The 16,390-nt window shown below is 44.9% G+C and overlaps 1 protein-coding gene across 4 annotated transcripts in view; it reads left to right on the top strand.

Annotated features, from left to right (window-relative positions):
* The window catches only part of SLC22A16 (solute carrier family 22 member 16), a 97,129-nt gene extending 83,957 nt beyond the window's left edge, over positions 1-13,172 (top strand). For 2 of the 4 annotated variants that reach the window (XM_027600832.1, XM_027600834.1), the window contains 4 exons: positions 3,201-3,328; positions 5,712-5,821; positions 6,885-6,984; positions 12,600-13,172. In XM_027600832.1, coding sequence (XP_027456633.1) covers positions 3,201-3,328; positions 5,712-5,821; positions 6,885-6,984; positions 12,600-12,809 — 548 coding nt within the window. In that variant the 3' untranslated portion in view covers positions 12,810-13,172. Of the gene's footprint in view, positions 1-3,200; positions 4,866-5,711; positions 5,822-6,884; positions 6,985-12,599 lie in introns of those variants that run through there. The other 2 variants (XM_027600833.1, XR_003521220.2) reach the window with 2 other exon arrangements.
* The last annotated feature ends 3,218 nt before the right edge of the window (positions 13,173-16,390 follow it).

Below are 16,390 nucleotides of genomic sequence, written 5' to 3' on the forward strand. Positions count from 1 at the left end.
ACTGCCAACTATATTATTACGGTCTCTTTTAGTGTTATTATGCTGGAACACAGGTATATATTTTCTTTTAAAACAATGCCAACGGTCAGAAGAATTTAGTTCCTCCTTCCTTTTCTGCCTCTGCTCCTTGCTTGCTTCCTTCCTGGAGGCCCACCCCCATCTCAGAACTCTCTTTGAGAGGTGATGTCTCTAATATCTGGCTTTTCCCTTTTTAGATCTCTTTCTATGCATTTTCATACATTTGCGCAGAGAAAGAGATCATTCTCTTTGTAGGTAACTATTGTTTTTTGTAAGTGGCTTTCCTTTTAAAATTTAATATGTCTTGGAGATCTTCTGGTATCTTTCTACCTTCAAAAGCCCCTAATTTAGAAATTGCAGTCAGTAAGATCACTTAAATCCATGCAACTATAATTTCATTGTTGTGCTTCTTTCACTTTAGTGGCAGGTTAAAATGGCCCCAGATACTGCTGTGACGTCTTGAGGCGTGACGCCGAGGGCCAACCAAATTCACACCAAACATGAGAGAAATATTAGAAATCGATATCTGTCCATCTAGTCTTAACTCCTGGTCATTTTCACGAAGGCTGACTGCATTTGCTATTATCCTCAGAAAAATCTTGCTCTTACATTTTTACACATAGATAGCATCCCTTCTCATTAAAGTGCTCTGATGTCACATCTGTTTTTGTTTATTATAGCTCAGCAGGAATTACCAGAGAAGTCATTTTAAGAAAAAATAAAACCCCGTTATTCTCTTTTTGGGCAAACCAACAAGTTTGCAGAGTCCATCTTGGCTTCAAACCCATTCTAGATGTCAGTTTGAGAAATGATGTGGTCTTCCTAGAACAGAGCAGGAGGTGACGGGAGGACCGAGTAGGGTGGGGTGTGACGTGGGGAAGCTTCGGGAAGCTGGAGTCTTAGATCTTTATGACGTAGTTTCTTTGTTTTAATGAAGATATAAATTCTCAAGAAACTGGGACATCTCATAAATACAAAAATGTGTCTAAGATAAATATACATGGTTTTCTATTCCCTACTGTCTTGGATTTTTCATGTTATTCCCCTTCCCAGAAGTCCTCTTGCTGATAGGTGCTTCCAGTCAACATTTCTATGCTGTGACATTTTGGAACGAGTTTTTCTCTCTTGAGACGGGTTGGGGCTGGTGGGGATTTCAGCCCAGGTTTTGTGCCGCTTGCAAGTGATAACTGCTTCAGTAGCTTCAAGACATACCCTTGGGGTTATGTGGGGATAGGAGCGGAAGTGGGTCTGGGTGATTGAGGAGATTCTGTATTATAGAGTGAAGAAAGTAATGGCAGACTGTCCGAATCCAAAGAGGTGCGGGCCTCATTGCTTGCACCATTTCTATCCCAGACACAGTCACACCAAAAATTAGATGGGGTATCAGTATCCTGAAGCGACAACTCAAGAAAAACCAGTGTAGGATACTTTAAATGTCTCTACAGCCATTTCACAGTGGTTGCCCTGCTTGGCTAGACCCCAGGAAGTTGGTTGGTGGCCCAGCACCCAGTCCTGAGGCATGGAGGGAGGCAGTGGGGGAGGGAGGCTTCAAGAAAGGAGTCTTGCCTCTTGAAGATCTTGCTTCCAGTCCCTGAGGTGTCCCTTACTCATTCGGCTCAAAGCATTTACTCTCCATTGTAAAGTGGGGACATGAAGCTGGGCTCACTCCCCTGCGATTCTTTTGAGGGTCATGACCCAGGCAGGGCCTTGAAAAGTGCTTGATAAACTCTTAAAAAAAAAAAAAAGAGTAGAGTAAGAGATGTACACCCTGGTCTGGCCCCAAAGCATGGACCTTACCACTGCAGGGTCCGTGCAAGGGAGCATTTCCTTCAGAGCTGACTATTTTCCATGTCGATGAAAGGGAGCAAGACCAGCTCTCAAAGGCGGCTCAGAATGTTCTTTCTTGCCTTTGCCTGAGCCACTTTTTTTTTTTTTTTTTTTGAGCAACAGCAGCTGTGTACATTTCTGATGTACTACTGAGAATGTTCACCAGGAGTATAGGTGTCTACCCCTATGATGTGTTCAGAAGCTGTGGGAGACAGAGAGGCAGACCTGCCTCTCCAGGTGCTTGCAACGTTCTGCAGTTGCATGGACAAGGGCAGGTCTCTCCTGAGCGGTGGGGGGTGGGGCGCATCCTGAGATTTAGGCAAGCTGCAGAGGGAGGGGAGAACTCCAAGACTGAATTACATGGAAGATCTGGCCTGGTAGACCATGGCAGTTTTCTAAAGGAGATGGTAGGGGTTGCTCAGTTTGGCCAAAAGATCTTCTTGCTTGCTTCCTGTTTCATTCTGGCCGGTAGACATAGAGCTTTTTGGCTCTGGATCTCACTTTGGTTTTTCAAGAGAAGGGCTTTTAAGTCAGTTATGGACTTGGAGATCCAGCTCTTTACTTTTGTGGTGGGGCAGTAAAAAGAGGCCCGAGGCAATTTCTGTTCTGTAGGGGATTCATGTTAGATTTTTAGATGTTTACTTTTAGATTTAAAAATCCATCACGCATTATCATTTGTTTGTGTACTTAGCCGACAGTGAATTTTCTACTTCAGTTCCTAACTTTGAAGTTACTGATCTAGAATTTTCCCTCGTTCTGCCAAGCGCGAGAAACCAAAGATCAGAACTTATCAATGTCATCTATGAATTTACTCATGTATTCATCCAACAGGCCTGTCCCCTGGGCCCTGTGTTGTATACTGGGGAGCTTACAGCCTAGTGGGTGGCAAGATCCCCGGGACAGGTGCTAAGTGTCAGGTGGATTGAGGGAGCGCTAGTGCACTTAACAGGACACATCCTCTTCACTCCAGGGAGTTTATTTATTTATTAAGATTTTATTTATTTATTTGACAGAGAGAGAGCGAGAGCAGGAACACAAGCAGGGGGGAGTGGGAGAGGGAGAAGCAGGCTTCCCGCCGAGCAGGGAGCCCGATGCGGGGCTCGATCCCAGGACCCTGGGATCATGACCTGAGCTGAAGGCAGACACTTAACGACTGAGCCACCCAAGCGCCCCCCTCTTCACTCCAGGGAGTTTAAAAGGGGTCGGGCTTGTAGGGCAGGCGTTGGGTAGCTCTTAGGGGCTCCTGCAAGTGGGAAGAGGGCTGATCATTCCTTTTGGGTGGTGGGTTAGAAGGCGAGGTCCCCTTGTGCGGTTGGTTGCCATGGCTTATAGAGAGCACTTTTGCTCAATGACAGGTGCAGTGGAAATTCCTGCCTACGTCTTCATATGCTGGGGGATGGACAGTATAGGGAGAAGAAACGTTCTGGTCTTCTCCCTTATCTCAGGAGCACTGCTCTGTGGTGTGGTTATGGTGATCCCCAAGGTGAGTTATTTTTATGTTTTATTGAAGGCATGGTTAGTTAGTTATACTATGACAGTAAGGATGAAGATCAATTCAGACATATGGACAGAGTATATACATAATATTTTAAAAAACTGTTCTTTCCCTGTGTTGTAAGTAATACATGTTCATTATAAAAAAATTAAGGAAAAAAGTGTTTTCTTTTTTTAAAAAGCCCATAATCCCACTTCCCAGGGATGACCAATGTTGTCTTTTGTAAACACAATGGTGCTGAATGAGGAAAGTTGATCATGTCTTCCAGTGATTATTATTATCTTAAACATTCATTCATTCAACAAATATGTATCCAGCATCTCTTATGTGCCAGGTGTTGTCCTAAGTGCTGAAGACACACAGTGAATCAAGTTTCTATAAGTATGAAGAAAAACAAAACAGGATGACGGATGGAGAATGTGTGTGTGTGTGTGTGTGTGTGTGTGTTTGTGTGTGTGTGTAACACATGTGTTTATTTTATCCAGGGTGATGATCGAGGATGGTGTGCCTCTCAGACAAGGTGACAGTTGATTAGAAACCTGAAGGAGGGAGGAATCCAATAGAGACATCTGAAGGATACAATGAGTTTTATATTCAGGACTGTTTCCATTTAAATAGTCCTGTTTTTCATTGCAGTAGATTAGTTGTTTCCAATAGTTGTTTCCAATTTCGGGTATGCCTAAATCCCTCAAGGAGCTTGTTCTTAAAAATGCAGTTTCCTACTGAGAAATACTGCCATAAACTACTGAACCCACTTTCCCATTCCTATATTTTCCTATATTCCTATGTAACTCTTGCATCCAGAAGTGCTCCTCCTCTTTCTCCCCCAAAACTGTTATCAGAACCTGTGTTTTCATTCTTGATTTGGAAAATATGGTCACTCTAACAATACTTTAAAATACTTTCTATAATTTTCTCTAGGATTATATAATTATTCAGTAATAGTATCTCACCATTTAGAGCAGGGCATGTTAAGTTTTGCATATTGTTTGAAATTTACTTTAACCAGTGACTTCTTTTTATAGTAATACTTCATTTAATTCTCAAGGTTGGCAAATCATATGTTTTATGTAACTGAAATTTCCAGCTGATTGATACACAACTAATATGAATGCAGTAAAACTACTCAGGACCAGGGGGTTTGCTGCCAATTTGAGGGAACTTCAACCATACCTCTTTTTGTTTGTTTCTAAAGTGGTTTACAGATATACTAGTTGAGTTGATGGCAGCTGTCTCTGAAGCTAGCTGGTAAAGATTTAGGGGAACCCCAGAACCTTTAAGTTCTGTAATGGTTAAGCCCCTGTGATAATGGGGAAAACAGGAGAGTAGCTGACAGGGATTTCTAGAAACAGGGCACTAACTCTTAACCACAAATTTCTTCCTTCTAATGAAGTTTCTCCCCAAGTGGCAGTGTCAACACCCTTCAGTGTTTTTCAAGTTACATTAATTCATTCAACAAACACTGTCTACAACAGATACTGTCAACAGATTCATCCAACAAACACGCAGGAATCAGGATGACAAGGTGACATTAGTTGCTTTATTAAAGGCATCATCGAGTCCCGGGGACTTCACATAATAGATATTTATTTCTTGCTCGTAGAAAGTCTGATGTGGGTGTACCTGGTTGGTAGTGGCGGGAGTGGTGAGGGGATGTGTGGCTCCACGGCGTCACTCGGGGGTTCAGGTTGACAAAGGCGTTGCCATCCTCAACACACGAACTCCAGGGTCCCCTGGGTGTCCACACCCAGCGGGCAGACAGGAGAGGAGAGGAAAGATAGAATGTGGGAGGCCTATGTGAGCCACAGCTGGACATGGAGCACATCAGGGACAGCAGACACTGAGTTGGAGTCACGGAGAAGTGTCACTGTTGAGGTGCATGGACCAAAAAAAAAAAAAAAAAAATCTGTTTTAATAGCCCAGTTATCACTTTCCAGTTATTTTCTGAAAATAGTTTATAAGCTAGAGGATTACTGTCACAAAGGGCCCAATTTGTTTTTATGGCTCTTTGATTCATTCTGCTTGGATCAATTCCAGAAGGAGTGGGTCAGTTACTACTGGAACCAGCACCATCTGGGCGTGTCTCACTTCATAGCAGTCTCTGCAAATGGCTTTTCTAATCGGGTCATTTGACATCTCCAAGGCTGGAGGGGAGGCACAATTAAACTTTTCTCTAAATTTCAGGGAGATGAAAAGCTTTTACAGACTATGAGTAGAGATTACAAAATAAATTCAAACAGAGAGATAAAACTTTTCATTGTTCTGAACAATATCGGATAATTAGAAAGTTTTAAATAATAATTAAGACTTTGTATTTTCTTTTAAAAATATTACTCATGATGGTCTATTTTGCTAACATATGTTTTTTCAGGATTACCTTGTTTGGACTGTGGTGGTGACTATGGCTGGAAAATTTGCCATAGGGGCATCGTTTGGCCTCATTTACCTTTATACGGCAGAGCTGTATCCAACCATGGTAAGGTAAGAGTTACTTATTTTTCTTTTGTTTTCTTGTTATGTTTTGCTTACACGTCGTTTCATTATATTTGATCTTTGAGTAGAAATGCTTTCTTTCTGTAGCAGTTGCTGGAACTCTGAGATATGGGAAAGTCACACGATGATGCTAATTCTGAATCTGAGGCTTTGTCTACACCCCATTAGCAAGGATATTAAAGAAATTGTTGTGAAATCACACTCTATAATCTCAAGTACAATGGACTTACACTGACTCTCCATATGACTCAAGGCTAATTTTCTGAGGATGTGTCTCTTGATGTTCTGATGTCTGTTGTCTTAATTTTTAGGGCTTCCATGACAAAACACCAGAGGTTGTGTGGCTGAAACAGCAGAAATCTATTTTCTCACATATCTGGAGGCTAGAGGTCCAAGATCAAGGTGTTTGGCTGATTTGGTTTCTCCTGTGTGGGGCCTCTCTCCTTGGCTTAATAAGAGATACTTATTCACATTAAAAGCACATTCTTTCCTTCTTACGAGACGTTCCATAAGGCTACCTTAAATAACTTTTAAAGAAAAGCACATTAAGATACTGCTTGACTTTAAAAAGCTGAAATAGAATGTTCCATGGATACAAATCTTTTGTTCTTCCCCATTCCCGTCCGTTCCCTACCGCAAACAAATTCCTGCTCTAGAAGACCAATGTTAGTCTCAATGTTAGACTGGATGAATATACATAAGGGCCTCATCTGCATAGGCAAAGGAAGAATGGCTTATTTTTATTTTTATTTTTTTGGAGGGGTCTTGAAGTGTCTTGAATGATCTGTATGCTTGTATATACCACTGTTTCACAGAATGTGGATGTAAATCACAAGTGATTCTCAAAACTTTAGGGTAAAATTATTTTCCAGTATATTAGGCCGAGCTTCAGTTTTATTATGTTTCTTCTCCTCTGGGAGTGTGGGCGGGGGCTGCAGGCAGCGCCTCCCTCCGCGCACCTGGGCTCCGCTCGGCTTACAATCCGGAGGCAGTCTTTTTTTCCTTTTTCCTTTCCTTCTGGCTGCCGTGTTAATGCTCCTCCTGTTTGCAGGTCCCTGGCTGTGGGAAGCGGCAGCATGGTGAGCCGTGTGGGAAGCATCGTGGCCCCGTTCTGGGTTTCTCTCTCCAGCGCTTGGACCTTCCTACCACAGGTGTGAATCGGTTTAGAGAACTGAGACAGCAGAGAGGCAGAGCAGCTGACTGCCTTCTGTCTTTGTCCTTCTTGGAAGCCAGTTTATAATTCAGTTATGGAGGTTTATGGGAACTTTATTAACAGCTCAGCGGTCGGTAAGGAGAGCGGTGGTTGCTGTTTTGTGTTGGGTGATTGCCTTCGGCCTCCGGTGAGCCGTTAATTGCAATCGTGCCTGCTATGGAAGGACCTCTCGCCACCCAGCTCCTGAAGCTGCGGAGGGAGAGCTCAGGCCTCCGTGTCCTCCCAGGCAGCTGGCCCATCCCGCTGTGGCTCTGGGTTCCCACCAGGTGCCTGCTGGTCAAGGTGAATTCTGGAGGCTGCCTGCTGCTTGGAGGATGGAGAGATTTAGGGGTCTGGTCTCCAGCTTACCTGAAACTTGACAGGCGCTTCATGGGGGAGGCTTCTGGTCAGGAGGAAGTTGGGAGACAGGCAGGGGTGGGGGCTTAGGGAAGTGGGCAAGGGTTGGGGGTGCTGGGAGACTTGGGGGAGAGGCCTGGGTCTCCGGCCCTCTCCCCCTTCCTCCACGTGCCCTCTCCTGAACTTCTGTGCCACGCTCTCTCTAGGCTGTCCTCTCTCGTCTTCACTGCTCCTCATTCATTTTCCTGGTTTCCCCTTAACTAGACTCATTCTCTGAGAGCCATCCTGGCCGTCCTCCGCAGTCCCTGCACGGATAACCTCTTTTCCTTTCTGACTTCCCTTCCGCACTGCAAACCCATCCTTCCCCTGGTCTCATGGATACTCTCCTGGAGTATCTCACGACAGAGTCAGCTTCTCCCGGATAGGACTGGTCTGTGCCTTAATGCCCTTGTCCTCTGCCCCCCACTTTGGAATAGAAATCCGCGGCCTCCAGCATGACACTTGAGCATCTGCGTTTTATTTGCCCTGTTCTTCTACCCCCCATCCTCCCCATCCATGACATCAAACCCTCACTTTCCTTCTCCAAACCGCCCCAGCTTGCCTGCTTCCAGTTCAACGGCCCCCACCTTCTGCCTCCCACAACCTCTCCCTGTGCTTCTTCCCCACCCCAGCAGAAGACTTTGCCACACCACAGCTCTGGCCCGCCTGCCACGTCACCTTCAGGGTAGAAGAAAATCTGAGCTCTGCTGGATGTTGAAGTCCTTTCCAGAGGGAACCCCCGCAGAGCGCCCCTGTCTTCTTTCCCTTCGTCACCCACTTCCTTCTCCGCTGCACCCCCCTCCTCCTGTGCCTCATCCCCTCTGCAGAGAAGCCTTCTTCCATCTCCCCTTGCTAAACTTGCATGTATCTTGAAGACACAGAGCAAACCCCACTTCTCTGAGAAAGACACCCGGATCGCACACCCCCACGTCTCCCTTCCGCACAGTCTGCGTAGCATTTCTCGTGTGCTGCTTTCCCAGCCCACGTGGAGCCACAGTCCGGCTTTATGGTCTGCACGTGTGTCTTTGTCCCCCTCGTTAAGCTGTTGGACTCTGGCAGGACAGGGCACTTGGGATCCCGACCGTATCCGGCAAAGCATTTCCCTCTCTCCGTGTGCCGCTCATGTTATCACTTAATTGGTATTTTAAATCAACTAGACTGGCTTTTTAAAATTAGCTTTGTCTTCAGCAATATCATCAGCGAAATCATGGGTGTTATGCTAGTTGTATGTTTTTCTAAAGTAACGAGATCTCACCATAGAACAAAGCGTGTGGTGCTCTCTAAAAAAAAATCACCTTGCACACACAGGTGGTGTGCACCTACTCTTTGGGAATCATTGGCTTAGCCTGGATCTCTCTCACGTCCCAGTAACAGGCACTCGGTCAAGTTTGCTTAATTGCAGTGTTGGGATGCCAGCATCTCTCAGGGGCTGACTGAGGTTGAGAAATGATACGTGCTGTCTGGCCTGCACAGGGAAGTGTTTTTGGAGAGTCCACCATCATTTTTAGGGCATTGGCTTTTCTAGAAGCATCTTCTTTGTGCTCTTCATTAAATAAATAGGAGGTAAAAGTGGAAAAGGCGTTTTTGAAACCAATAAGCTGAAACACACAGAAGAAGATAGATAAATCTATAAAAGCAAACTGCTATAAAAATACTAAAGCAAAATAAAGATTTTGAAAAAGAAAAAAAGATATCCATAATAGTCAATTAGGGGCTATGGAGTCAAAAGGGACTTTAAATTTTATTTAACAGGTACTTAAATAGCACTTGTTATGCTAAACTACAAAAACCGGTCTTCATAGAATGCAGATTCATTTTACAGATGAGGAGACTGATGTGTAGAAAGTAATTCATAGCCCAAGGTCACAGAGGTGACAGAACTTGGATTCAAACCCAAATACCATGCCTTTCACACAGGTTAAACAGTACAAAAGGGAATGCAGAGAAATAAGGTCCTCCACCCTGACCCTGAGTGCCCCAGTCCCCTTTCCCCAAGACAACCTCTGTCAGCAGGGTCTTGTGTATATTTGCAGAGATACTCTGTGAATATCCTCCCTCTGGATGCCACAGATGTTGCTTGTTGTTTTTAATGAGTAAGAAAATAAATTATAAAATTTCTCATTAAGCTTATTTATGGGTGTCAAACTTCCTGGGGAGCCAATATTTTCATTTGGAGGAATGGAAATGCTGATCTAGAAGATAAGTTTGTGTTTTTTTTCTTTCAAAAAGAAGCACGAGAAAATCACTCATTCTGATGCTTTTATTATCAACCATTGTTTTTGAGTAATCTAAAGAACAAGTGGATGGTAATGCCTATCAGTTTTGTATTCTTCAATGAGTTTGGCAAAGACTTACTGAGTGTTGTTTTTTAACTAACCTCCTTGTTAGGTGCTACGGAGCAGGGATGAAAGAAACAGCCTCTGTCTTGAGAAATGTCCGTCCAGTGTGGTGGGGAAGGCGGAAGAGCAAACCATCCCGAGCCCCAGAGATGAGGGCTGTACATGGGGAAAGTTAGGGTTCTGGGTTATAGGAGAGGGCTACCAACCCATGCTAGGGCCAGAGGGAGGCTTCCTGGAGGAGGGGACCTTCAATCTGTGTCTGGAAGGGCCAGTAAGAGTCAGCCAGAGGAGAAAGAGAGAAGGGAATTCTAGGCAGGGGGAACAGGAAGGCAAAAGCTTACAGGGAAAAAGGAACAGGGCCAGTTTGGGTTTGGGGTCCAGCTCATTGCTAACACCAGGGTGGGTTACGGAAGTCAGGAATCATCTAGAAAAACAGGCAGGGATGTCAAAGGAGGTCAGAAGGGAAATGCCTTCGTGCTAAGGGTGACTTAGAGACAACAGGGTGGAAAAGTCGCATCCACAGGACCTGGTGACCAGCTGGGTGTGCTGCAGGTAGGGAGTGTGTGTGTGTGTGTGTGGGGGGTGCCAGAGCCGTTCAGGAGGAGGGACAGGTTGACCTGGGGAAGGACAGTGCACTGGGATTGTGTGTGGTGAGTGGGAGGCCCCTGCCGCTCGGCGAACAGAGGCGTCTGGGAGGCAGCTGCCTCTCCGGGTCTGGAGCTCAGGGCACAGGAGTGAGTGTGGGAGTGGGTTTATGAAGCGGTGAAGGGGGGTGAGCAGGCTCAAGGGCAGATGGCATTTTAGGTGTGATGGAAGGAGGGCCCAGGTGCTGCAGCCAGGGAGGTGGGGAGGTGACCAGGACCCCGCAGCAGGAGAGGAGGCGAGAACGGCGGGAGAGGACGGCAGCTGCGAAGGAACAGGCCAGGAAAGGGTCTGTTGGGTTCGGCAGCTAGGAGTCTGTGGCCTGGGAAGAGCAGCTGCTGTGGACGGCGGGAGAGGGCCCACGGACGGGCCAGCAACTTGGGCGGCGTGGACCGAGGCTGGGGGCCTCTCTGGCTTCTTTGAATGATAGGGTCACATTTATCGACCACTTACCGTGTGGACAGGTACTGTTTTAAGTGCCTTAGATGGGTCATTTAATTTAATTCGTTCAGCCATCCTTTGAGACAGGTACTACTCTTATTTCCATTTTACAGATGAGAAAACTGAGGAGCAGGAAGTTTAAGTAACCGAGTTCACACAGGTAGCAGGAACAAGTTCCCAGGCGGAGTGGGCACGGAGATTATAAGAACTGTTATTTTTGCTGAAGGAAAGTAACTGGTAGAAAGGAAAAGGTCAAAAACATGTGAGGAGGAGGGAGGGCTGTTGATAGAGGAACGCTTCCCCCCCCAAAACACCCCGCCCCCGCTCCCCCCCCCAGCCCTTGGAGGTGAGAAGCAGTGGGGTCTGGAGAGGGTGAAGGGGGAGCGAGAGGTGGGGAACGAGGGGTGGGGGCTTGTGAGGATGCTTGAGGGGGTGGAGGGAGCTAGCTGGGTGGCAGGAGACCAGGTCTTATGCTGAGAGAGAGGAGGGAGGTGGAGGGTGATGGGTTTGTGTCCTGCCTATCCTTCTCACTGCCAAGCCAAAAAGAAAAATCCAGTCCTGGTTTGGTCCTTCCAGTGATTCTAGTTCTTGTTTAGACTTATTCAGTGGGTATACCTTGCTATGTCTGGAAGCACCGGAAGAGGCCTTTAGGCGTCCTTTGGAATGTTGCTTTAAATTCTGTGACTGCTTCTAGGCTTGCTCAAGTATTTCTAAAAGTTAGGGTCATCAGCGTTCGGCAAAACAAAATAAAAACCCGTCTTCCCGGGTCCCGTGTAATTGGGGCCTTGCATCAGGCCACCGAGGCACTGCATGCTGTGGGTTTCTCCTTCTCCGAGGTTGTAAAAGCACCAAGTGTGTAGATCTGTCAGGAAAACCATGCCTTATTTTATTTTCATGGGCTCTTCCCAGACAGTAATTTTGGCTGGAAGCATTTAAATTATGTAAGGATGGAACTCACTTTTATAGACTGTGTAGAGATTTAGTTCTAGAATCCACCCAGGATCTTCATAAGGATCAACTGAGAATAGATATGCAGACTTTAATTCTTAATGCAAATTGCTGTTTTTTAGATTGAGGTAAAATTGGGATAATGTGATTTGCATTTTTAAGGGCAGACACCTTGGTGCTAATCTAAAAGGTTGCCTTTTTGGTGTGAAAATTTGGAAAGTAAAGAAATACTGAATTTTTTAGGAAATCACGTGGACCCATACCCCCCAAAGTAGCAGTTGGTTTCCATTTGCCTTTGTTTGGTTCTCCCTAAATTCTGTAGGTTTTTGTTCATTGAAACATTCGTTTGTGCATTCATTCATTCATTCATTCATTCATCTGTGTCATCTGTTGAATATTGATCATGTACCGATTTGGGGGGCAGGGACAGGTTTGACTAAGATAGTCTCTGACCATGAAGTCCCAACCCCAAGTTTCAATTGCTGGGTGCCTCTGGGGTCTGGGAAGATGGGACAGGGACTTTTTTCTCTGCGCAGCTCCTAGGATAGTGCCTGCAAGAGCACTAATCTAGACACTAACTGGGATTTACTGAGTAGGTCTCCATGGTGGTCAGTGAATAAATTAACGAATGGCGGTCCTGCGGGTCCTCATTAAGTAACCCAAGGTTTCCCCGGGGAGTAAAAATGACAACTGTTGCATCCAGTTTAATGTTATTGCCCTCTGAAAAAGGTTCAGGAATTACTATTCTCTGAAGGGTACATTTCTTTATTGATATGTCACTTATTATTGTTCTTCTAATTCCTTCTAGCTGCTTGTTGGGATTTTGGCCTTCGTAAGTGGAGTGCTGTCGCTAATACTTCCAGAAACCATGGGGATGCCTCTGGCAACGACTTGGGAGGAGGCTGCCAAACAGGATACAGAAAAAGAGAGTTCAGGCAAATTATTTCCCACAACCAAAAATACCGCGTTGGAAAAAATGGAAGTCATTGACTCGGGGGTTTCTGGTCTTGGTGAATAAATGTACTGTGTTTACTTTAATGACTTTGTATTAGAGGAATATTATTCTCATCTCCTGAATGTCACTTGTATGTCTTTTAAAATTTTTTTTGTAAGAAAATCTTAAAACAATTGTTTTGTAAAGGTAAAAGAAATAAAACCAGGAGGAGAATTCTCATTTTTTTTACACTGCTTTATTACTGCTATAAAATATTTCTCCCTATTTGTTCTTAAATGTTATTGATTCTCAACCGTCCCCCTGCCTCCAGCCAGCCATGCAGGCCCGAGAAAATATCACACCTTCCCGTCCGGACCAGGGTCCCCCTGCCCCCTGGGGACTGGGAAGAGAGGGCATGGGAGCTTTCAACAAAGCCCCTTGAAGATTCTATTTCTGACATTCCTTCTCCTCTTACGAGAATCATAGCTCTAAATTCAAATTTTATTCAGAAATGCCCAGTCGACGCACCTGGGTGGTGCAGTTGGTTGAGCGTCTGACTCTTGGTTTCAGCTCCGGTCGTGATCTCAGGGTCATAGGATCAAGCCCCACTTTGGGCTCCACGCTCAACGGGGAGTCTGCTTGAGATTCTCTCTCTCTCTCATTTAAATAAATCTTTTAAAAATGTGTCCTGTCAAAAAATGTTTGTCTTCATAATTTAACCATAAAAATAATAGCTACAGAAAAAGGTACTTGCTTCCCTGCACCCTGAGGCAAGAGGGCCTGAATGAGCAGACAGATGTGCTTTGTGTCAGGTCCGGTTAAAGGACACCTGTCTGCTCGGGGCCAGGCGTGAGTTTTCTCTCCCTAAGTCTCCTGCACAGTATAGAGAAGCTGTGGCATTTTAGTGCATTGCAAAATTTTTGTTTGCAGACCATCCAGGAAACTGACTTTAAGTACCATTTGGATCTGTTACCAATGTAAAAGAAAACAAAATTAAGTACTTTTGCCTTGAAAAATCTTTTTTACAGGAAGATTTCACTCTTTTTTTAAGTACTAAATTTTGTTTCCCCAACTTCACCTAAAACCATATTTTGCACATATGTTCACCTTGATATCCTGAATATTTCAACAGCAAAATTATGGCATTATCTTACCTGTTAGAGGAACACATTTCAGACAAGTGTGCCATAGGTTTGGGATTTTTCTTTCCTATGGTTTCATCATTATTTTTTTCTTTGCTCTTGAAATTTAGCTGTTGGATATGCCTATGTCTAACATATTAGAATTGATGAAGCATTAGTGTTTGGAGCAGAGGCAAGTAAAAGGAGGATTAAGACAACTATATAGATACAATTGTTTAAAAAGCATTATTGGGCACCTGGGTGGATCAGTCGGTTAAGCGTCTGCCTTCGGCTCAGGTCATGATCCCAGGGCCCTGGGATCGTGCCCCGTGTTGGGCTCCCTGCTCCGCGGGAAGCCTGCTTCTCCCTCTCCCTCTGCCCCTCCCCCTGCTTGTGCTCTCTCTCTCTCTCTGCTCTGTCTTGCTCTCTCAAATAAGTAAAGAAAATCTTTTAAAAAATAAAATAAAAAATAAAAAGCATTACTAAGAGGAGAAAAGGGATTTGACTTGAATTATTTAGGCTTTTTATATTAATTCAGTTCTCTGGATAATTCCTCAGTTCTTCACTTGGCAAACAAAAAATAACCCCCCAAACCTCTCTCCCTTTGTGAAAGAAAACAAATCAACAGGAGGATATGAGAGGGAGATATTTCTTTATCCTTCCTCTCACCTCTTACTGTGTCTCTTTTTCTTTTTTTTCCTTTCTCTTCAGCCTGTTTTTCTACTGATATTTAGATTTTTCCTCTTAGTTAATCTTTGATATTTTCTTGACTTTCTTTTTACCATCCGTATTAGTTTGCTCAGGCGGCCATCACAAGACACCACGGCCCCGGGGGCTTCTACCACAGAAATGTACTTCTCACAGTTCTGGAGGCTCCAAGCTCCAGGCTCCAGGATCGGGATGGCTGCAAGGTAGATTTCATCCTGAGGCCTCTTTCTTGCCTTGCGGGCAGCCAGGCTCTCTCTGTGTGCTCACTTGACCTCCTCCTTGTGCCTATGCTGGGAGGAGACAGAGAGAGAGAGAGAGAGAGAGAGAGAGGGAGAGAGAGAGAGCTCTTTGGTGTCTCGGAAGGGTACTAATCCCATCACGAGAACCCCGCTCTTTCCGCCTCGTCGGACCCTACAAACGTTCAGTCTGTAGCACCCATGTACGTGTTTCTGTATTAGTAAGAGTCCAGTCAGCAAAACAGAAACCCGCCGAGCTATTTCGGGCATAGAAGAATTTAATACAGGGAATTAGTTACAACAGTGTGGGGAAGACTGGTGGAACAAAATGGAGAAGGAGAAGTTAGCTAGAGGCCAGGAAGCCATTGCCCCCACTGGGCTGGGAGCCCCCAAGCCTATATTCTCGGCTTCCACTGCACGTGCAGAAATCACGTTTCTGCTGCTGACCAGGAACCCAGGAGCCCACACTCCCACTGATGCTACGGAAACTGCCCGGCATGGTTTCAACTTGAATGGAGTCGAATTTTTAGATTAATTTAGGGAAAATTTACCTTATTCCTGGTATGGACTCTTCCATCCATTATCATGAGTTATGTCTTCGTTTACTCAGGTTATCTTTAATGTCTTTCAATGAAGTGCAATTCACAAAGCATGCACATTTCTTATTCTACTTACTTTTGGGTATATATATTTTTTACTAGCAGTGCTGAGTTTCTAATATATTTTCTACTGCTTATTGCTGGCATCAAGGAAGGTGATTGGTTTTTGTATGTTGTTGTTATATCTAACAAACTCAATTAAAAATGTTTTTAAATCAGTAGGGATTAAAAAAAGCTGTATTGGGAAAAAAATGGGCTTTTCATCATTAACAATTACAAATATTAGTCATACAAGAAGCCAAACATACTTTGTTCCTCAAGCATTTCTCACTATGCACAGCCTTCTGATTTTATACCTGAAAAATAGTGATGTTAGATATCTTTAATAGTTGGAACCAAGTCCTGGCACATCAGATCTGTCTCTAGTTGTAAATATTTCAAGGAGTACTTCACCGGGCACCGGGAAGCTCAGAGAACAAGCCACACACAAGTAGGTGAACTTGAGGCAGGTGACCTTGTCACCAGATCGGTTCAGCGGAGGTCTAGGCATCCACCTGACTTCAACAGGCAGTTATTGTGAGAGGTGGTAGAGGCTAGTGGGGGGAAGAACGCCCTCCTGCTTAGGCAAATTAACCTCTCTTTATCTCAGCCTTCTCATGTAAAAATTCAGGATGAAAATAAGATGTCCCTCATGGGACTGTGAAGATGAGATACTATATCTACATTACCTATCCACCCTGATCCAGCTCTGATGCTGTTTCTGCTCCGTAGATGATTCCACCGCTCTGGCAGGGAGGGTGTCTTGGTCTTGGCCAGTAGGCGTTGGAGGCCCATTCCGTCAATGACAGCACGCTGTCACTGTCCTGGGTTGATTGTGCCCTCCAGCACGTGCTGTTTCTCTCTTGAGGACTCTGCAATTCAGATTGTTCTGGCGACTGATTTTGGCTCACAATAGCTGTAGGGAACGCCTCCTATGAAGCCCAAAGAGCATGAACTTCAGG

This window comes from Zalophus californianus, chromosome 7, assembly GCF_009762305.2.
Source record: "Zalophus californianus isolate mZalCal1 chromosome 7, mZalCal1.pri.v2, whole genome shotgun sequence".
NCBI classification, from domain to species: domain Eukaryota; kingdom Metazoa; phylum Chordata; class Mammalia; order Carnivora; family Otariidae; genus Zalophus; species Zalophus californianus.